Source organism: Pistacia vera, unplaced genomic scaffold, assembly GCF_008641045.1.
Source record: "Pistacia vera cultivar Batoury unplaced genomic scaffold, PisVer_v2 Contig430, whole genome shotgun sequence".
Taxonomy (NCBI): domain Eukaryota; kingdom Viridiplantae; phylum Streptophyta; class Magnoliopsida; order Sapindales; family Anacardiaceae; genus Pistacia; species Pistacia vera.
This window is the reverse complement of record NW_022196258.1, coordinates 226,504-249,378: the sequence shown is the minus strand read 5'-3', so window position 1 is coordinate 249,378 and position 22,875 is coordinate 226,504. Positions and strand designations below refer to the sequence as shown.

Below are 22,875 nucleotides of genomic sequence, written 5' to 3'. Positions count from 1 at the left end.
CCACCACCGTATTGATAATCCTAAATAGAACTACGTTAAGCTAGCATCAAACTACACCAATATTTACACACGACGCTCTAGTAATCTCAAGTCTAAGGATCACATGCACCACCATCCGTTAGAAGATATGTTCCATAGACACTAAGGTTACTATCTATATGAAATCCTCTTGGTAGGTCAATCTAGTGAACTTACATACAACAAGCACCCACTCATTGCACCAAGTTGTCACCAAACAACTTTGACATGTGAGATATGTCATTACCTTTCGGTAGGGTCGTTCAACACTATGATAATCTTACCATAATATTTGTGCCCTTAGTCAAAATAATACTAAGATTACGAACATTTCTGAAATAGCCACCATATGTGATCATAGGGTCCTCACAATCAAAATTTAAAACACTTGATTCCTTTATCATGGCACAACCATTCTAAAGATATACATCAATACGTAGAATATTATGAATTACATGATATAGTAAATACACCTTTTATTATACTTAACATGATATAACAAAAAGTTAAAATTACAAATAATATTGGCTCTAGTGCACCTACATATTGGCTTCTACATATTGGCTTCTCTAGTTGCCACCTACATGTAATACCAGCCATGGGAGTTATCTCTTGGCACAATCTTTAACTAGTAAAGGCTTTTAAACTTAGCCAATGTAATCTGGTAATCTATCTTTTAATCTGAAAATACCCATGTTTGATTTAAAAGTAAAAAAAGATTATGATAATCTTAAAATATCAATAATGGTTACTGTAAGTAAACTTGGGGGTAATCTAATTACCGAGTAAAGGGGTATTATTTTTTCATTACCGAGGTAATCCTAATTTTGTTTCCATTTTACCCTTAATTATTAAAAATTTCGGACAGAGATGCCCTCGTATGTCAACCAAATAACAAATTGACCAACTAATTGAAATTACTTTTATACCCTAATAAATTATTTTTTGGACAGAAATACCCCTCATTTTACATAAAATTAATCTTATCCCTAGGTAATAATTTTTTTTTTTTATCGTAATGCCATTATACTAAAAACTATTTACATAACACCCAACCACCCAAGATGACTGTTGGCTGCCGTCGGTATTTGTTGGAATAGTGCACGACTGGTCAGATTTAGCCAGTTGTGCACCGATCTGGCCAAATCACAGTAGATCTGACCGAAAACAGCCAAATATATTCTGGCTATTTTTGGCCAGATTCATGGTGTACGACGTCAGAATAGATTTGGCTTTTAACGGCTAGATCCATGACTATTAATTGATATGGTCGTTAACGACCATTGATATGGCTGGAAACGACTATAATTGATATGATTTTTTTCGACCAGATCAACACACGGCCGACCAGATCCAGCCGGTCATGCGCCATTCCAGTGGTGATTGGTTGTGGTGGTCGGCGGCTGGCAATGATGGGAACGTGGCTGGGGTGTTTTTGTTAAATTTCAAAATTAGCTAAACCTAAAATGTTGCGGATTCAATGATAAAATACAAATTAATAATAACAACAACAACAACAATAATATATTATTAAAATATAAGGGCAATTTAGTAAAAGGATCTCCTATAAATCTATTATTCCTCCCAACTAAACATATAAATATAAAATACCCACCAAGTTGATCATATCTAGCCAAACATCCTTAGAGTTTAGGTTGAGTGTTGCTATAGATATTTCCATGATCAAAAGTCATTATTTTCAATTTTTCCAAAATTATAAAGTTCTTTGAGGTTTCAGTTTCAAACTCAAGTTCGTAAACCAGGTAAAAGATTTCGGAATTATTTAAAAAAAAAAAAAAAAAAAAAAAAACCGATCCAAACTTATGATCTAAAGCTATGTCTATTGTTTAAATAAAAACTCACTGAAAAAACAAAATTTATATATAAACGGAACATGTGGCATATTTTTCCAAATTAATAGATCAAATATAGAATATTGCAGAGCTTTGAAGATGGGTCCTCATCCCCCCGAGAAGTTCTACGGCTGCAAGGAAAGATGATTAGAACAAGTTCAAAAACATTTTGCAGCTGCAAAGTCATTTCAAAAACCGCACCAAGTGAAGGCCTGACTCCAAAACTGCTTGTTGACACATTATTATTTTACATTATTTATATAGAGATCTAGAGCCCTGTCTTATTTACTCACGGCTGCTGGAGGTAATTGACCGGCACAAGGATGAGAGGAATTTTTTTTGAAACTGTAAGGCTCACCCCAGCTGACTCGTCCATGTTCAGGTCATCCTCCTTCATTCCATTGGGTAATTTCCAGTCAAAACAATACAAGAGATTTGCAAGTGCAAGTTCCGATGTTATTAATCCCATATGCATAGCGGGACAACTTCTTCGACCAGATCCAAATGGCAAAAACTCAAAATTTTGCCCTTTAAGATCAATGGAGTTATTCATAAATCTTTCTGGGGAGAATTCTTCAGGGTTGTTCCAGTATTTAGGATCTCTTCCAATTGCCCAAGCGTTAACTTGGATTAGTGTTTTTGGGTAAATGTTGTATCCATTAACGTTGAATTGGGATATAGCTTCTCTTGGAATTAATAGTGGGGCAGGAGGGTGTAATCTCAAAGTTTCTTTGATTATCATCTTCAGATATACAAGTTTGTCGATGTCAGATTCAGTTACTCTTCCTTTCTGTCCGATACACTTTCTAACTTCGTCTTGTGCTTTATGCATCAATCTTGGATTCTTGGCTAGCTCTGCCATTGCCCAGATCACAGTAATTGCACTCGTGTCTACTCCACCCAAAAACATATTCCGATATAACAAAATATACAGAGTTAATTAGGAGCTTAATTAATTACTTAATTTCATAAAATAATCAAGACAATTAGGTGATTTATAGCCAGAGCCGTCAGTGATAGTGCTAATAGTAGGAAAGGCTTTGGTTATAAGAGGTGCTACAACAAAAGTGGTGGGGCTCCTGTAAATACATAGATATAGAGCAAAAACAATCTTAGCTTGAACACAAGTTCTTAAAGCCCATCGCCCATAGTCTAACAAGTAATGAGCAATTAAGAAACATAATTCTGTTCTCTAAAGTTGGTAGTGAAAAGACTTGTTACGGATGGGATCGTAACATCAATGTTTTCTACAAGGACAAAATATCTAGCCAAAACCTTAATCGAAAGTTGAAAATCAACAGACTGCCATAATTTGCCTAAAATTAATTGAAGCAATTGCAATATGCATCTAATAGTGTAGAGACGCGCAAGGACCGAATTTGGCCTAAAAATAATTGAAGCGATTAGAAAGTGTTTTATCTGGAAAGTTACTTACCAAGAGTACAGCCTTTATATGATCTTTTGAGAGCCGAGATTCCGTTTCTTCCCTCTCTATTTTTAGCATCACATCGATAAAATCTTCCTGCACCTCTTGTTTTGACCTCTCAGGTTTAAGATGATCATCAATTATCTGCTGGAATAAAGTATCCAATTCATGGAAAACTCTCTCAAGCTTTGCATGATAACTGGTCAATCTGTCAATAATCCAACCTATGTAAGGAAAACACTCATTTGCAGTGAAACCTCCTAATACAGACTCAGCAGCATGAACCAATTCTTCAAATCTATGATTATCAAATTTACTCCCTCGAAATCTCTTCCCAAAAGCCATCCTAAATACTATACTTCCTGTAAGAGCAAACAACTTCTCCGAAAGATCAACAGAAGATGAAGAAGATGATGATTCTGAGATCGAATTGATTAGAAAAGCGGTTTCTTCTTCCCTAATGAACTGAAATGACTGCGTCCTCTTCAGGCTAAAAAGCTCAAGAACACATATTTTCCTTATCTCTCTCCAGTGCTCACTATATGGTGAGAAAGCCATATCTAAATAATTATAAGTAAGCTTCCTGGTTCCTGTCAAGGGTGGTCTGCTACAACAGTCAAGATCATGATTTTTTAAGACATCTCTTGCCGCCTGAGCGGAGGAGATTACAGTAAGGGGTATACGACCAAGTTTTAGAAGCATGACCGGTCCATATTTGTTAGAGAGTAACCTCAAAGATTGATGAGGCAACTCTCCTAGTTGGTGTAAATTTCCTAGAACTGGAAGCTTAGGAGGGCTTGGTGGGAGCCGCTTGTTTAGTATTTTGAGTGATTGGATCTTTTTCAAGAGTAAAACAAGCAGTAAAGGGAATAGAATAAGAAAGAGCCACATTGGAATGGTGTAGAGAGCCATATCTAAGACAGGGCTTCTTCAAGATAACCCAGCCATAATTTATAACCCACCTCCAAATTAAGAGTTCACATATATCTCAGTTGCATAATTTGACTGTATTAGCTAGAAATCAACTTATTTGTCAGCCGCCAGCAACCATGATTCATTTCCACGAACTGATAATTGACATTATTAACCGATTGAACACGTTAACAAAAGAACTGAGACTTGGTCGTATAAGCAATAGTATGGCATTGGCTCCTTTTATTAATGAAAATTTATATAATATTATCTTATAGATATTCAACGGTAAAGTATCTGCCGTTCAGTTCATTACTTGAACTTGTATTCTTAGTTCATTATAGTACGTAGGCGGCCGAGAAACAGACAAGACATGTTCAAATCACAGTTACTTTTTTTTTTTTCCATATTCAGAAGAAAAGTATCTGCCGTCTTGTATTTTTAGTTCATTATAGTACGTAGGCGGCCGAGAAACAGACAAGACCTCTTCAAATCACAATTACTTTTTATTTCCATATTAGTTGGCGATAAATGAATCTATAGATTACACGCTTCATGCCTCTGTTTATCATCTTAAAGCTCAGCAAGATTTTTCTCCAAAAGTCATATCTTAGTCAAATGTTGATAAAATTATGAGTTTATGATATGATCATGTCAGTTGAAAATAAAAATCAAAGATTTTCATGGTTTTTTTTTATCAGCAACACCCTATTTATATTTTAAAATCTCTTTTTAAACCCTATTTAATATCAAAGTTACCCTTTTAGACTTAAAATAGGTTTTTTCTTAACCCCCCATTTCCTAATTTTTTAGATTTAGATTATCTCCTATTTTATTTTTGTTTAAAGTTTGTAAAGATTCATCGAAATATTACAATTATAATTAAAGATAGTAAATATCCATATATTTAATTTTCATTTTTTCCTTTTAAGTCTCCTAAACTCAAGTTTTTGTCTTCTTAATTACTAAATAGATTTTCTATATTTTCTATACTTCTTCCATCAGCTAACAACTGTTGAGTATAAAATCATGTATTCCTAAGAAAATTCTAATTACTCCAAAGAATTTCATCTAAGTGATAATAATTTAAATCAGAAGTTTTGTCATTTATTTTATAGAAAAAATGGATTAGTTGATAACTTCAAGTTTAAGAAGAAAAAACATACTTAGAGTGAATCATTGTATAGGAAAAAGAAAGATGAGAATATAAAAAAATCATATTTGGATTTCACCAAAAAAATTAAATACGACGGAGAGTTAAAAGTGATTATTATTATTTTAAAGCAATTGGAAAGAACAAACTATGAGTTTTAAATTTTATGAAAAGGAATAAACAGAAGGAAACCGTAAATTATAAAATAAAGTATGAGAGTAATTAGAATTTATAGTTTATAGTAAGTTACTTAAGGTTAAACTTGTCAAAAATAAAAATAAAAAGTGCGGGCCTCTGATAAAAAATGTAGGGGCTAAAAATCATTATCCTTTTTAGAGGTGAAATCAGTAAATCCACCGATAACAGACACGGGCGAACTAGAAAGGGGGCTTGCTCGGTTTAGAGTGGACCATGTAGCCTTTTCGGGTTTAATGGTACCCTTCTCAATTGAAATGAAATCCTCCTTTAACAAGGGGTAAGGAAAATAATAACCTTAAGAGTGGGTTTGGTTAGGGATTATATAGAATTACTGAGGTAATGTCATCTTATATTACTTTATTATCATATTTGGTTGTCAAGTAATATAAGATTCGGTAATCTTTTAATACTAATAGTAGTTACTGCTGGTAATATAAGATGCAATCTAATTACCTCAATTTTTTTAAGTATTTTAAGATTACTTAGCTATTTTTGTTACAATTTTACCCTTTATAAATAAAATTTTAGGACAATAATGACCTTGTTTAAAAAACAATTTTCAAAAATACCAATTGATTATTTTATCTTTATATACAAAGTTTTTAGGATATAAATACCTCTAAAATTATACAAAATTACCCAAGGGTGGTGGCTAGATCTGGCCACCATTGCCAACCGCCAGAAACCACCGCCGACGGCCATTGGTAACGACAAAATGGCACACGATCGACCATATTTGTCCTGTTGTGTGCCGATAAAGTTGTTTCTGATCGAAAATAGCCAGATTTGGACTTTCACGGCTATATCTATGGCCGTTTCATGGCCAAATATGTGGTCGTGAAAGGGTAGCTATTTAGTCGTGAAACAACCATCGTTTCACGGCCAGATCTCCACTTTCGCTAGTGGCGGCAATGGCTTGGGGTGCGTGGGGGTGTTTTTGTTAAGTTTTAAACTTTTTTTGTTGCTAGGATGTTTTAGCTAAATCTGAAATGTAGGGGGTTAAAAGAAATTATTCAAAAATAATACTAAAAAAAATATTATATTAATATTTAAAAATGAGGGTAATTTAGTAAAATATATAACATACCCACCAATTTATTCCAACCAACTAAACACATTTCTCTAAATATTTCCAATAATCTTCAAAATAATCTATCTTTCCATTAATATAACATTTCTTGAACAAACGCACCTTAACAATATTTAATATTATGTAAGTATATATATTTTAAAAAACGAAACTTCCCCATCAAAAATCCCTCACAGCCCAACAACAAATTAGCTCTGTTCTCATTAAAAATTAGCTCTAGTCTCAGGCCTTAATATAAAGACCAAGTGTCTGACTTGAGCCTCGGAAGCTCTACGCCAATGGCACCCCCGTTAGCCCCTCTAACCATCCTTTGTGTGTGCAAGAAAGGAACTAGACCCGACAAAGTTGGCATGCAGGCTTCAGAAGCCCGAGCCCTAGGCGAGTAAAGACTTGATTCGACGCTCGACAAGACTCCTTTGTCAACAGAGCGACGCTTGAGTCAATGGTCCAAGATGTGAAATGACCAGATTCAACCCTTATAGTTTTTCCATGTTAACAATACCAAAAATTGGACCAACGACTGAATAAGAGAAATGAGGTGTGATTGACGATGACAGCAATATTATTAGGTAAGTATTTAGGTTAATGTAGATTTTGGGATGTGAAAGATGTGTAGCTTGGTAGAAAGTAGATGAAATTTGCTTTCGTGAATATCTTGAACATCGAGAGTCTCCTATCAAATGCTCTTCTCGAGATGTCCTAGAAAACTGCAAAAGAAGGAAGATCGTCAAGAGAGCTGGTGAGGGTGTTCATTAGCGTAGACCCTTAAACGCCCAAATCAGCTTCTTGAATGAAAAATATAGTAGGAGAAGCAGTATAGTAAGAAAAAGCTTTAGACATAAAAAGAGTTTAGATAATCATTTTCCTTGTCTTGTCTTGAGCTAGGACGGGGTATTCATAAGAGATCCAGTCAATGCCAGGTGGGCTTTGTTAATGTTGTCTTATTAATAGGTTGCTTGGTCAATTTTTTCTAACCAGGCCGGCCATCTGGCTATCTGTTATTGTTTGTTTGTTTTTCCTTATTTTTCCATTGCTTGATTGGTGTAGGTAGCTAGTTTCGTTGTGTCATTGGTTTGTGTCACCGGGGTGAGCAATAAAACGTGTCTTTCAGGTGTGCCTTTAGGGTGTTCCATCGCGGTGTGTTGTCAAGATGTGCTAGGTGTTCCATTAGGTTGTGCCATCGGCTTGTCTTTTGGGGTGTTCCGCTAAACGACGACACTTAGAGTGACGAACGGATTTTTGGCATGTATTGAAAATCGTTAGAGATCGTTTGTGCTTTTATGGATGTTATTGTATTACATTTAGAAGTGTTGAGCTTGCGTTTGTTTGATTTTGCCATAGAAGTGAAATTGCAACACTTAGCATGAAAAATCACACGAACTAGTTAATCAATTATAAAAAACAATATTAATGATAAAACTATGCAAAGATTGTGTCAACTTGTTTTATCACACGATTACCGTGGTTTTTCATGATTATAGCATGAAATTCCTAGTTTGTTTGGTATATTAAGCTAATTGGGAATTTCACGCTAACAATCGTGATCAACTAATCACGAGATGTACAATACATTTTCTCCTTTATTGTAACAATATTACAAATTTTATGGCATAAATTCAACAAAACATTTTACAACAATACTGTAATATAGTATCAATCAACACAAATTACAATTACAAGCCGACCTCAAACATTTTTAACTAAGTAAAAAAAAATAAAAAAAAAAATGTAAGGATATAAGAATATTTAGTTCAAATCAATGATTTTATCTAGAGATAATGTCATTCCGTAAGTGCTTTTGCTTGTTTGATAAGGTGTTTATGGTGTGAGAGTTTGAAAATGAAGAAACATGTGCTTTTTCTTTAACTGTTGGGTGGTTAGTGATGAGCGTAATTTGGTATTTAATTGAATAAATTGGTTATATGTGTATAGGGATGAGAGAGTTAGTTAATTATCTATAATCCCCCAATTTTTGGCTAATTTAATTAATTTCCCTTATTCCTATTAGTATTTTAGGTTTGCTTATCATAAATAAGTGGCTTGGTTCTGATTTAATCAATAGACTCATGGCGTAAGTTATAGTAATTCTAGGTCTTCAATGAGAATCAACTAGTTTTGTTTACATCAATTTCCTAGGTAGTCTTAAAAATCAACAGGTATTGAATCTATCATTTTTATAAGTTGTATTAATTTGGTATCAAAGCTAAAAATTCTTATATTGCAGATACCTCGGTAACCAAAACCTTCCATAAGGGTCGTCATATTTCAAATATACTTGTCACTGATTTTTATATTCAGCTTGTTTAAGTTGGTCAACTTCTCCAAAATTCGTTCCGACTTAAAGTGGTAAAATACTTATGGGATAAAGTGAAGAAGCACATGCGAGCAACATTCCTTCCGTATAATTGTACAAGATTAATGTATCAACAGTTGTAGACTTTGAAATAAGGAAGTAGGAAAGCTGGAAAGTACACCACATAAAATATATCAATAATACTATACTTACAAAGAAATCTTACAAAGATTTCCATACAAAGTGAGGTGACAAAAAATGAATAGAAGAGTGAAACAAAAAGTCAAACTTATTAAATTCACTCTTCCATTCATTTTTTGACACATCATTTTGTATGGAGATCTTTGTAAAATTTCTTTGTAAGTATAATATTACTCAAAATATATTGTTGGGTGAGTTGGTAGAAACTAATGAGCAACTAGCAATGCCACATATTGGAAGACCTGATATACATTGAATTCTTTTTATCACTATTCAATCGCAAAAGCCTATGAATAGGCACTAAAAAACAATTTGATTCACTCCAGTGATCCTATTGGGAAGACTTGAGTTGGTAGTTAAATTAAGAGTCACAGCTCAAACTCTAAAATTCATTGTTTTTTTAATCGAATATCTTAATATAAGAAAACAAAATGTGGAAAGAATGAAGAAAAGAAGCAAGTGTATGATGAAGACATTATCGAAGAACATGTTGATGATTATCAAGCTCAACTTACTAAAGAATTTGTTCAAGCTGATACGAGTCTAATGCTAGTGGTTCAATGAGTTTGTCTTGCACCGTCAGTAACAAACTGGTTAAAGTATGTTAAGGGAAAAGTTTGTTGTCTCTAATGAGATTTTGAGAATATTACTATTCAATATTGCTGCTATATAATTAGTTGTTTTTCACACACCTTACAAGTATTCATATGAGAGAATATATACACTTTAACAGGAACTATTTTAAGTAAGAATCCAAGAATCAAGGTCAGCAATTGCTGAGTATAAACATGGAAAATGATAGCTGGTGTATCCTTGATTTGGTGCTGAGAATCTGCAGTTGACGTTTGTTGCTAGTGTTGGAGAGATATGCTTAGGTGGAAGATACATCCATGATACGCCCCCGCAAGATAGAGCGGCCATCGGCTAAGCCTATCTTGGCTCAAAGAAATTCTGTCTGGTGACGGGAGAGGCCTTTGGTGAGAAGGTCAGCCAGTTGATCCTTGGTGTTAACATGATGAACAGTTAGAACCCGCGTTGAACAAGATCTCGGACAAAATGAAGGTCAATTTGAATGTGTTTCATGCGAGAATGCTGGACTGGATTAAAACTTAGATGAGTTGCACCCAAATTGTCACAGAGTAGCTTCGGTTGGCCAGATAAAATCAGACCAAGTTCCTGGAACAATGAGAGAAGCCATGACGTCTCGGAGGCTGCATTGGCAAGAGCTAGATATTCGGCTTCAGTGGATGACCTTGCCACTGCCCGTTGCTTCTTTGAACTCCAAGAGATAGGATTAGCACCAAGAAATGAAACATATGCCTAGGTGGAGGTCCGGTCAACATAGTTGCCTACCCAATCCGCATCAGAGTATGTAAGAAGTGCAAAGCTGGATTTTTTTTTTTGATGTGGAGACCATGAAAGATGGTGTGCTTTAAATACCGAAGGAGGCGCTTGGTTGCTGTCCAATGTGTCATTGTAGGCTTGTGCATGAATTGAGAGAGTTTGTCGACAGAGAATGAAATATCTGGTCGGATGAGGGACAGATATTGAAGAGCTCCAATAACACTTCTGAATTATGTACTATCAGCTGCGAAGGTACCATCAACCAGTTTAAGGGAAGCGGTGGTGGACAAGGGAGTGGAGACATCTTAAGCAGCAATCATATTTGTTTTGGATAGTAGGTCTTGAATATATTTATGCTGAGACAAAAAAAGTCTAGAAGTTGTAGAAATGACATCCATTCCCAAAAAGAAATGAAGTTGTCCCATGTCCTTTAAAGAGAATCAATTACCAAGCTGTGCTACAATCTCAGACACAAAAGAAGGATTGTTACCAGTAATAACCAAATCATCCACATACACCAATAAATAGCATATAACCGACTTCTGACAATAAATAAAGAAAGAAAAGTCAGCTCTGGGATTTTGAAAACCAAGACCCAGAATTGCCAATTTAAGAGCTGAATACCAGGCTCTTGGAGCTTGTTTAAGACCGTAGATAGCCTTACGTAACCTGCACACATGATTTGGATTATTGACATCTTTGAACCCTGGTGGTTGGAGCATATACACAGCCACCGTCAAGACAGTCCGAATGGTCGCAGGTTTGACAACCGGACTGAAAGTTTCTTTGTAATCCACCCCTTCTCTTTGATGAAAACCTTTTGCGACAAGTCTCATTTTAAAGCGATCAACTGAGCCATCCGGTTTTTGTTTCACATGAAAAACCCATTTGCACCCAGTTGGATTACAATGTTTAGGCTGTGAAACAAGATCCCAGGTGCCATGACGCATGAGGGCAGTAAGTTCATTTGACATAGCATTTCTCCAATGAGGTTCACGAATTGCTTGGCTCACACAGGTTGGTTCAAGGGTAGGAGGGAGAGGATGTTTAGTCACAGAGTGGAATTGTTTGGGCTTGTGGATGTTGATCATTGACCGAGTGGTCATTTTGTGAGTCCGATGAGAAGGAGGCAAAGGAGGAGGACAGTTGTTGGCATCGGGGACATCCAAGGACTGTGAGGTGTGATCTGTGTGTGGAGTTGAGTGAGAGTGAGAATGCACAGGGGACTGAGAAGAACCAGTGTTGGGATGTGGAGATTGTGGATCTCTAAGTGGAGAAGAAGATGAGGGAGTGCAGTTACCTGGAGATGCAGCAGGAATGGCATCACCCTCCCAGAATTCTAGGCAAGGGCATGAACGGAGTAGCTGGCACAGACGAAAGAGCACGGCAGGAGGTTGTCGTTCGCCAGAATAAAGGGGGTGGGTTTGACTTTCATCAAATAAAACATGTCTTGAGAGATAAAGTTTATGGGCTTGGGGTTCAAGGCACTTGTACGCATTTTGGGTTGACAAGTAGCCCACAAACAGACAGGGGATGGCCTTGGGTTGAAGCTTATTTGTGTTATAGGGCTTAGTGAGAGGAAAACAAAGGCATCCGAATTTTCTAAGTTTTAGGAAGTTGGGAGACTGATGAAAAAGTGCTTCAAAAGGAGATATATTATGGAGGAGAGGTGTGGGCTATCTGTTTATGAGATATGTGGCCGTGGAAAAAGCATAGGGCCAATATGAGAGCGATAACGAGGCATCATGTAAAAGTGTAAGGCCCGTTTCAACCAAATGACGATGACGACGCTTAGAGACCCCATTTTGTTGTGGTGTGTGAGGGGCGGTAGTGTAATGACTTATGCCATGCATGGAAAAATAATTTTTTAACACAACAAATTCACCACCATTATCGGAGTAAACACTCTTGATTTTTGATTGAAATCGATTTTCAACAAGATTTTTAAACTGAGGAAAAATCGTGCTGACTCCAGATTTAGTTTCGATTGGATAAAACCAAATATATTTCGTAAAATAATCGATCAAAATTAAATAATATCTTGATCCATCTATACCAATAGTATTAGAGGGACCCCAGACATTAGTATAAATTAAATCAAGAGGAGCATGACTTTGAAAACTGGTAGGCCGAACGGTTGTTTATGTGCTTTGTTAATTGAACAAGAGGTACAAAGTTGAGAACGATGTTCGTCTTGTTTTATTGGAAGAGAAAAATTTCTAACTAGTTGAGTAACAATTTTTGTTGATGGATGTCCAAGACGCTTGTGCCACCCATTTATTGAAGTCCGTTCATGCACATGCATAACCATTTTCGGAGAAGTTTGCACCAATGAGTCCAGGAGAGTGTAAACACCATTCTCACATGCACCTTTGAGTAGAACCGCCCCCGTGATCTTGTCCTTAACAAGGAAAAACAAGGGATGAAATTCAAGAAAAACATTATTACGTGAGGTGAAGTGATGGACTGAAATGAGATTTTTACGAATGTTAGGGACACAAAGTGTATCATTTAAATAAAAAGTGCATGTGGGTGAATTGATAACAAGTGAACCAACGTGAGGGACATGCAAACCTGAACCATCACTTATGACCACTTCATCAGTGCCGTCATACTCAGAATGAACAGATAAATTGGCCAAGTCACCAGTAATATTGTGGGAAGCACCAGAGTCAATGATCCATTGCTTATCTTTGGTAGGGGAGGAAGCAACAAAGTTGGCAATGGGCTCAGCAAGGTGCAGACGGGAACAAGCCTTCGCGATATGGACAAACTCATCACAGATCTGGCATTTGGGAGTGCATTTGCGTTGCCCATGAAATCTCTTTGAGTTGTTGGAGCCGCCAGATGAGCGAGAAGCACTCGGGTTAGAATCTGGGCGGGAAAAACCACCATTACGACCAAACCCAGTTTTGGAGTTACCTCTAAAGAAGTGGCTGTTAGTAGAACGCCAATTGGAATAGCTGGTCGACGCAACCAGCTGCTGGTTAGTGGTGTCAAGACGGCAAAGATAGGCGTCATGCCCGATAATCAGATCATGCAGTTCTTCAAATGTAAGGGACTTCTCCCGTGCCAGTATGGGTGCTGCAATTTCACAGAAGTCACTGCCCAGTCCATTGAGGATGTACAGGGTGAGATCATCATCGACAACGGCATGATCTATGAGAGAGATTTCATCGGTAAGGGCTTTGACAGTGTGCAGGTAGTCTTGAATGGACTGATTGCCTTTCTTAATCATTCTCAGTCTTCTTTCAACTGCATGGCCCGAGTGCGAGATTTGCTTGCATACAGAGTGTGTAGTTTGCGCCATGCCTCCTAAGATGTTTTTGCAGCAGAGATGAATGGGATGATTATGGGGGTAGTGGATGCCAAAATGGCACTGAGAATGAGTTTGTGTTGTCGTATCCAGTGGAGTGATTGTGGAGAAGAAGTGGAGGAATCGCTCGAATGAGGAAGAGAATTGGTACCTGCAACATAATCAAACAGATTATAACCAATGAGGAGAGCTTCAAACTGAGCACGCCATTGAGGGAAGGTGGATGGTGTGAGTTTTTCATTAATTTAAGCAGAAATGTTGAGGGCATTAAGAAGGACAATGGTGGGGGATGGTGGAATGGTAACCAGATTGGTTGTGTTGCCAGAGGTGGGGATTGAGTTCTCGTGGCAGGCAGACTGCTCTGATACCATAATGAGATTTTGAGAATATTACTATTCAATATTGCTACTGTATATTTAGTTGTTTTTCACACACCTTACAAGTATTGATATGACAGAATATAGACACTTTAACAGGAACTATTTTAAGTAAGAATCCAAGAATCAAGGTCATCAATTGCTGAGTATAAACATGGAAAATGATAGCTTGAGAACTTCACATCACAACCGTAGTCACAGTCCCCGACTAGACTTCTGGTAACCTCTCTACTCCCTAGCCCTCACTAAATCAGCCTCTTTCAGTCTTGCTAACTTGAGAGTCGGGGTGCCTATGGAAAACACTACCCCAGTGTTTTTTTATGTTTCACGTTTGTTTCTCTACGTGTACAGGTACAGCAGATCGCTAGTGGCCTCAACCTCACGGGATTAGACCCTCCTTCCGTACGGGTAGATTTTTACATCTACAGTTTGGCGTCCACCATGTGGCCTCTAACAATCATTCGGCTCAACGAACCCTGCTACGTAAAAGAACTTTCCATGGCTAAAAATTCTAACAACACTAACCCCGGCCTCAAGGCCAAACTAGAGGCTCTGACTGCCTTCATGCAGCAGAATTCAGACAAGGTAGCCGCATTGGAAGCTAAGAACGCTGCCATCTGGACCGAAAACGCCTCCATCAAGGTTGAAAACTAGTCTCTGAAAGAGAATGTAAGTCAGTTTTATGACCTTGAGCTTTTGCCTTCTCAGGTACTACCAAATCGATTTCATACCTCGGTTCCATCTATGCAACCTCTCCAAACCCCAAAGCCCAGACCCGTGGCCTCAGATAAAGGGTCGCGTCAATTATGTTCGTCGGTGGTCGACGATTTGGTCCTAACCCATGGAGATAGAGATCTGCCAACGGAATCCCACTCGGCCAAACCACCTCAATCACAAGATCAAGGCGTCCAAGTGACAAAAATCCCACTCCAACAAGAACCGCCCATCCTAGCCATCCCACCTCATCTCCAGTCAACCATCCCTACACAGAACCCATTCAGCACAGCTCACCCTTGCAGGTCGAACGGCCACCCAAATCAAACCATCCCGCTCGTGTCCATCCATCCCGACGGACCGAGCGAGTACCAAACAACCCCCTGACTATTCATGTAGGGTGAAACACTTGATCAGTTACAATGGGAGTCATCCAACCGGAGGGAGCAAACGGTGATCCAAGCTACCAGGCGATACATGATGGAATGATCCACCAGGCTACACCACGCAAAATGACCCAACAAAATTTGCCGAATCCAATGGTCGATCAAGTCAAACGGGATGACCTAGTGGTATCACCCTCTCCCATGGAGCAAATTCTGGCCAAGAGACTGGCTGATGTAGAGGCAGTGATGAGGCACATACCAAGAATGTCGATCCCCACCAAGAAGAGTAGGCCCCACTGCTATATTGATTCACCTTTTGTAGATGCGATCACCCTAGTCGACATGCCCCACAAATTTACTATCCCTAGTATGAAGCCCTATGATAACACAACCGACCCAGATGATCACATAGCCTCGTACAAGCAGCGAATATTCACTGTTTCAATGCCCTGAGCGCTGAAGGAAGCCTGCATGTGTAAGAGTTTTGGTTCAAGATTATCTGGTCTAGCACTTCAGTGGTACACCAATCTCCTGAACGGTTCTATTGACTTATTTGCACAGCTCACCGACACTTTCGTGATGCAGTTTGGCAGTAGCAAAAAACTTGAGAAACTATCGGCTGATCTATACAGAGTATACCAGAGAAGTGGGGAACCACTGAGAGAGTATGCAGATTCAATAAAGAGAAAATTTTCATTCCTTCTTGCAACCCTGAGACAGCTGTAGACGCCTTCAGAAAGGGTCTCCTCCCAGATGGGGAATTATACAAAGAATTGACAAAGCTTGTTTGTACCACGATGGAAGAGGCCTTGGCCAGAGTGGTGATACAAATAAGGTGGGAGGAAGATGAGATGAATCGAGTAATTCACGTCAAGTACGACCCAAGGCAGAATGATAGGAGGCCAGAGCTCAGACTGACGGAACCCCGTTACCAACCCCCTATGCGTTACTTGAACAAAGTTAAGAAACCATATGACCGCCAGCCACAATATGACCGGCAACCACCTAGAACTGACAACAAATAGGTCGAACCGAGCGGATACAAAATACTAGAATACGACCTGAACGTCGAACCAGCCCAAGTGGTGGCGATCATGAAAGGAATGGAATCTAGTGTTAAGTAGTCAGGCAAGCTCAATGCCGAAGTAAGGAGAGACACGACCAAGTGGTGTGAGTTCCACGGCGACCATGGACATAACACCCCGAACTACATTGCCCTGCGTTTGGAGGTCGTCGCACTATTGAAAAGGGGACACCTCCGAGATCCGCTAACAGATAAAGGGAAGCATACCATCAGCGAACATTTTGTTCCTTGAAGCAGTGAAGGCTATGGGTTTAGAAGAAGCAAACATCAACAGAAGGCCGACCCTACTGGTTGGGTTCAGTTCTGAGCAGAAATACACCATCAGAGAGATCATCCTTCCTATCTACGCTAGCGGAGTAAACAAACAGACCGTCTTTCTAGTGATCGACTATCTTTCACCATACAATGTCATCCTGGACTGACCCTGGATCCACGACATGCGAGCAGTTCCATCCACTTTCCACCAAATGATCAGGTTTCCTACCAAATGGGGAGTACGATAAATCAAGGCAACCTGAAAGCTTCCAGAGACTGTTACAAGAATGCCTTCAAGGGCAAAGGTAATACTTCATAGCAATTACAGTCCCATCCAACCCCTTTGACCGAGCCAAATCAACCATCAATGAAAGAGTTAGATGAAGTGCAGATACATCCAGACGACCCCGAGAGAAAGACACACATAGGTTCCCACCTCGGGCCCGAGACAAGAGAGAAGCTGATAGAGTTCCTCAGATAGAACCAAGACTGTTTTGCCTGGTCCCACGCCAACATGACAGGAATCAGTCCAGAGGTAATGGTCTACCACCTCAAGGTAGATCCGGATCACCAGCCAGTGAAGCAGAGGAGAAGGAAATTCACGCCAGAGCGCAACCGGATCGTAAATGAAGAGGTTGAAAAGCTACTAAGCAACGGTAAGATCAAGGAGGTCCACTACCCTGAATGGCTAGCAAACGTCGTGGTTGTAAAGAAAAAGAACAGGAAGTGGAGAGTCTGCATCGACTTCACGGATTTAAACAAAGCTTGCCCTAAGGATTCCTTCCTGCTCCCACATATTGACGTGATGGTTGATGCGACTGTAGGCCATGAGCTCCTTAGTTTCATGGACGCTTTCTTAGGGTACAACCAAATCTTGATGCACCTGGACGACCAAGAGAAGACAACCTTTATCACGGAAAGGGGAACCTACTTCTACAAGGTGATGCCATTCGGTCTGAAGAAAGCTGGGGCTGTCTATCAGCGGCTAGTCAACATGATGTTTGCCGAACACCTCAAAGACACTATGGAGGTTTACATCGACGACATGCTCGTCAAGTCCCTGATAGCCGAACAACACCTTGACCACCTCAGACATGCGTTCACCATCATATGGAAGCATAACATGAAGTTGAATCCATCCAAATGCTTATTTGGTGTCTCATCAGGTAAATTCTTAGGCTACATGGTAACTCGGAGAGGGATAGAAGCCAACCCCAACCAGATCAGAGCGATCCTTAGTATACCATCCCCAGCTTGTATCAAAGACGTCCAGCGCCTTGTAGGACGAGTAACCGCCTTGAGTCGTTTCATCTCCAAATCCGCAGACAAGTGCCACCTTTTCTTCCATGCACTCAAGAAGTCCAAAAAGTTCTAGTGGACCCCCTCCTGCGAGGAAGCTTTGCAACAATTGAAAAGGTACTTGACCTCCCCTCTGCTCCTTTCCAAGCCTGTGGATGGGGAAAAGCTTTACACCTATCTGGCGATCTCAAAGACGGCAATCTCAACAGTGTTAGTTCGGGAAGAGGATGTGAAATAGCTACCGGTCTACTATGTAAGCAAGTCACTCCTCGACGTAGAAACACGGTACAGTCAGCTAGAGAAATTGGCCCTCGCACTTATCCATGCATCCAGGAAGCTCAGGCCGTACTTTTAGTGCCACTTCATAGTCGTACTCACCTCCTTCCCACTCAAGAAGATATTGCACAAACCAGAGCTATCAGGCCGACTCACACAATAGACAATAGAGCTTAGTGAGTTTGACATATCATACTAGCCTCGTACTGCCGTCAAGTCCCAAGCATTGGTAGACTTCATTGCAGATTTCACTTGTGCACCACCGTCCAAGCAAAAAGAGAGTTATTATGCATGAACAGTGAGTCACCTTCCAAGTGGACTCTCTTAATGGATAGCTCAAGCAACGTAAATAAGAGTAGGCTTGGGCTCGTACTGACTACGCCAGAGGGATACGTCATCCAGCGGGCAATACGATGTGGGTTCAAGTGCACGAACAACGAAGCCGAATATAGGCCCTCATCGCTGGACTTTCCCTAGCCAAAGAAATCGGAACAAGGAGATTGGAGGTGAAGTCTGACTGCCAGCTCGTGGTTAACCAGCTACAAGGTACTTACCAGGTACGCGACTCAAAGATGACGGCCTACTTGAACCTAGTCAAAGAATTGCAAACCCAATTTGAAGAATTCTCGATCACCCAAGCCCCAAGAGCGGAGAATTCTCATGCTGACGCCTTTGCTAACCTTGGCTCAGTGCTTCAATGTTCTTCCCGATCATCCATCCCTCTGTTATTCCTGCAATGGCCAGCCAACTGAAAGGAACAATCAGCAAACAAGTCACCCGAGGAAGCAATGGACATTGAGGTAACTGACTGTTGGATGACCCCAATAATGAAAACTTGAAACACAATGAGCTCCCGACTGACAAAAACGAAGCACGCCGCCTGAGAGCAAGAGTTGCCAGGTTCTCCATATATGAAGGCCAACTCCTCAGGAAATCATTCTCCGGTCCCTACCTAAAGTGCACAGGCCCCGAAGAGGCCAAACACGTTCTCGCTGAACTCCATGAAGGTGAATGTGGAAACCATGGAGAGGGACGCAACTTGGCTCACCGGGTGATCACTGTTGGATACTACTGGCCAACCATACGCACTGATTCGATCGTTTATGTTAAGAAGTGCGATAGTTGTCAAAGGTTCGCTCATGTCTCACACCTCATACCTGAGCGACTCCACTCCATCTTCACACCTTGGCCTTTCATGAAGTGGAGAATAGATATAGTGGGAAAGCTACCAATTGCACCTGGGCAACGAGTTTTCCTGTTGGCTGTGACTGATTACTTCACTAAATGGATCGAAGCCGAGGCTTTCGCACAAGTCAGAGACCAAGAGGTAAAAGCTTTTATCTGGAAACATGTCATCTGTAGGTTTGGGATACCGAAAGAAATCATCACCAACAATGGATCCCAGTTTATCAGTTCAGGCTTCAGGGATTTCTACGACATGTGGGGGATCAAGCTAAGCTTCTCCACCCCCCGCAACCCCCAGTCCAACGGCCAGGCTGACTCATCGAATAAAACCATCATGTAGACCTTAAAAAAATAATTGCAAAAAGTGAAGGGTGCATGGGCAGATGAGCTTCCTGGAGTCCTTTGGTCCTACTAAACTATAGCTCACTCGTCAATAGGCGAAACCTCTTTCTCCCTCACATATGGCTCGGAAGCAGTCATCCCGGCCGAAGTGTCAGTTCCATCCACCAGGCTCTAATGGGCGAACGAGGAAACCAATAATTAGAACCTTTGCCAAACCCTGGATACCATCAATGAGCTACGCGAGCGGGCGAGCATCCGCAATGTAGTCTATCAACAACAGGCCGCCCGATACTACAACCGTAACGTGAGGATCAAAACTTTCAAAATAGACGACTGGGTCCTCCACAAGGTCTTTCAAAACACCAAGGAGATCAACTCTTAAAAACTCGGCTCCACTTGGGAAGGTCCCTATGAGATCATCAAAGAAACGGGGAAGGGCGCTTACCGACTCCAGACTCCCAAAGACAAAGATATCAGCAACAGTTGGAATGCAGCCCACCTTAAACGTTATTACTTTTAGGTGAACTCATTCGTTTACATGTTTGTTTTCTTTTTGTTTTTATTTGAAAAGGATGAGTGGGCCTATCCACCTCCTTCATAGACAGTCGGACTCATGGCCCGAATTCAATGAAGTATTATTCAGCAATTTACATCTTCGATCGGCCTGTCTGATCAATGAGTTTACATATTATTCAGCAATTTACACCTTCGGATCGGCCCTGCCTGATTCATGGATTTACACCTTTGGATCGACCCTGCTCGATCCATAGATTTAAACCTTTGGATCAGCCCTACTCGATCTATGGATTTACACCTTCAGATCGGCCCTGCCCGATTCACGGATTTACACCTTCTGATTGGCCCTGCCCGATCCATGGATTTACACCTTTGGATCGACCCTGCTCGATCCATAGATTTAAACCTTTGGATCAGCCCTACTCGATCTATGGATTTACACCTTCAGATCGGCCCTGCCCGATTCACGGATTTACACCTTCTGATTGGCCCTGCCCGATCCATGGATTTACACCTTTGGATCGATGCTGCCCAATCCATAGATCTACACCTTCGATCGGCCCTATCCGGTGCATAAAACTACACAGTTAGCCAGACCGAGTGAAGGGTTCTTACAACTTAAAAATTGACAAGTCACCGACCCAACCCAACAAAAAGTCTACATGACTCAGCTGGGCCGCACCAAAATCACAACACGAGCATAAGAGTTCAACCCCTAGTGCATCTACAAACAAAGAAGCAATCAACGACTCATTCACCCATCAGGAAAGCATCAAAAGCAAAACAACGAGTATAACATATAAACAGCCTCAAGCGGCTCAGTTCAAAATATAATAAAAGGTACCCACACCAAGAAAGGGCATCGCAGGCCCTAAAATACATAAGCAAAAAAAAAAAAATAAAGCTAAGTGTCATCGGTGCGAGTTGTCTCCCCCATCTCTGACTTGGTCACCCCGTCATCAGCACCAGTACCCGTCCCTGTAGCCTGGTCGCTCACATCCCCAGCAACCGATGGCCCTGGCTGGCTAGCAAGATTGAGCATCTACTCATCAATCTGCTTCTTCGTATGTCCAGCTCCCTCCTCCAGCATCTCCTGCATGAGCTGAATGTCCTCATCTGGGTTCCAGTGGGAGGTGTTCCCGGCCTTGTACTCGAGCATGAGCTCTCCCCTAGCCTTGATAATGGCATCATCTACAATGGTGAGACACTGCTCCTTGAGGGACTCAACCTCTGCAGTCTCTCGGCCAACTCACCCTTCAATCTCTCCAGCTCATGCTCGACCTTGCTCAGACGTTGCTGGCTCTCTTACTCGGCCTTCTTGGTTGCAGCCTCTCTCTGGCGCAAACTAGTGTTCGCCTTAGACGTATCTTGTATCCTCTTCTCCTGCACCACTACAGATTTCCTCAGATGAAGACTGCTCATGAATGTCTGCACAACAAAACATTGTCATCAGTACAAACCGTGATGAAAAAAATAAAATAAAACTCTTGCCCTACCTGAAAAGCGCGGGATGCCCCTCAGTCAGCGGCCGCGACTACGCCCATCTTGTTCAAATGCGTCTCATTTGCCGGGAACAGGAATGAGTCGGCCAATTTGCTCATGAAAGCCACATCAGAATAGGTTGACACAGAAGCTGAAATCTTAAAAGTGATCATCTCGGTCTCCTTATCCAAGACCGCGGTCTGGGATGACCAAGCTCGACTGCGGGCTGACAGCTCGGCAGTGTCGCCACTACATCCTCTGCTCTCCTGTCCTCTCTGGCCGATGATTCCCTCCTTCTCTTCTCCCGATGCTGGGCGATGGACTCACTTGCACTAGGGATGGTCAACTTCTTCATCAGTCTCTCTGCAAGCGCAAACTCTCCAACGGTTAGTGGGTTCAGCCTAGACTTACCATAAGTGGTATGATTGCAGTAGTGAGTTAGAAGCACATCCCAAGTCTGCTTCAACGAAGGGAAGGGAATACCTCGCTAAATCGCCTCTTCTCCGACCCAAAGATGACTGCTCCTTAGATTGGTCTCCGACAATACTACCCGCCAATCCCTCTGCGCCTTAGGAATGGCTAGCACCTTTTGGGTCTGCACGTCCAAGTCATCTCAGCTCTGCCCGGCCCGATTGTACTCAAGCTTTGCAAAGAAAAAACATAATACAATTTAGTAATCAAAGTACAAAAAGAAAGATAAGGTTCTCACCAGTGGCTCGCCAAGTGCCTGGAATATCGCCCTAGCCTCTCTCCCCAAAGACAGTCTCGCCCCTCACAAAGAAGTATTGATCCTTCCAATTCTTATCACTAGACCGGAGGTCTGTCACCAGATGAGACCGATCATGCTTGAGATTGATCAAATATCGACCCTTCTCCTTGTCATTTTCCTTCAGAAAATATGAGTACAATAGCTCGTGCAGCCCAGACATCACCTAGCTCCACACACAGAGGTCTTCCAGCACTATAAGCAACCTCCAACCGTTTGGCATGATCGGTGACGGGGCAATCATGAAGTGGTTCAGCACCTCCCAAATGAGGCGAGGAATAGGAAACCTTAGCCCATCGCGAAACCATTTATCATAAACACTCACCCAGCCTTTTGCCTCCCAATCAACCCACTTGTATGACCGCGACGCCCGGATCTCGACCAAATCC

At 40.8% G+C, this 22,875-nt stretch overlaps 1 protein-coding gene across 1 annotated transcript; it reads right to left on the bottom strand.

Annotated features, from left to right (window-relative positions):
• Window positions 1-1,544: 1,544 nt before the first annotated feature.
• Window positions 1,545-4,245, bottom strand: LOC116143560 (cytochrome P450 71B10-like). The gene is made up of 2 exons (XM_031429013.1): window positions 3,307-4,245; window positions 1,545-2,784 (listed from the first exon to the last, which is right to left on the bottom strand). The coding sequence occupies exons 1-2, from the start codon at window positions 4,207-4,209 to the stop codon at window positions 2,161-2,163; spliced, it is 1,527 nt and encodes a 508-aa protein (XP_031284873.1). The 5' UTR covers window positions 4,210-4,245; the 3' UTR covers window positions 1,545-2,160.
• Between the last annotated feature and the right edge of the window lie 18,630 nt (window positions 4,246-22,875).

Excerpts from the sequence above, each read along its gene's own strand:
- LOC116143560 (XM_031429013.1), bottom strand. The coding sequence starts at position 4,209 with ATGGCTCTCTACACCATTCCAATGTGGCTCTTTCTTATTCTATTCCCT. Across the intron at positions 2,785-3,306 it reads ATATAAAGGCTGTACTCTTG|AATATGTTTTTGGGTGGAGT; the intron begins GTAAGTAACTTT and ends TTGTTATATCGG.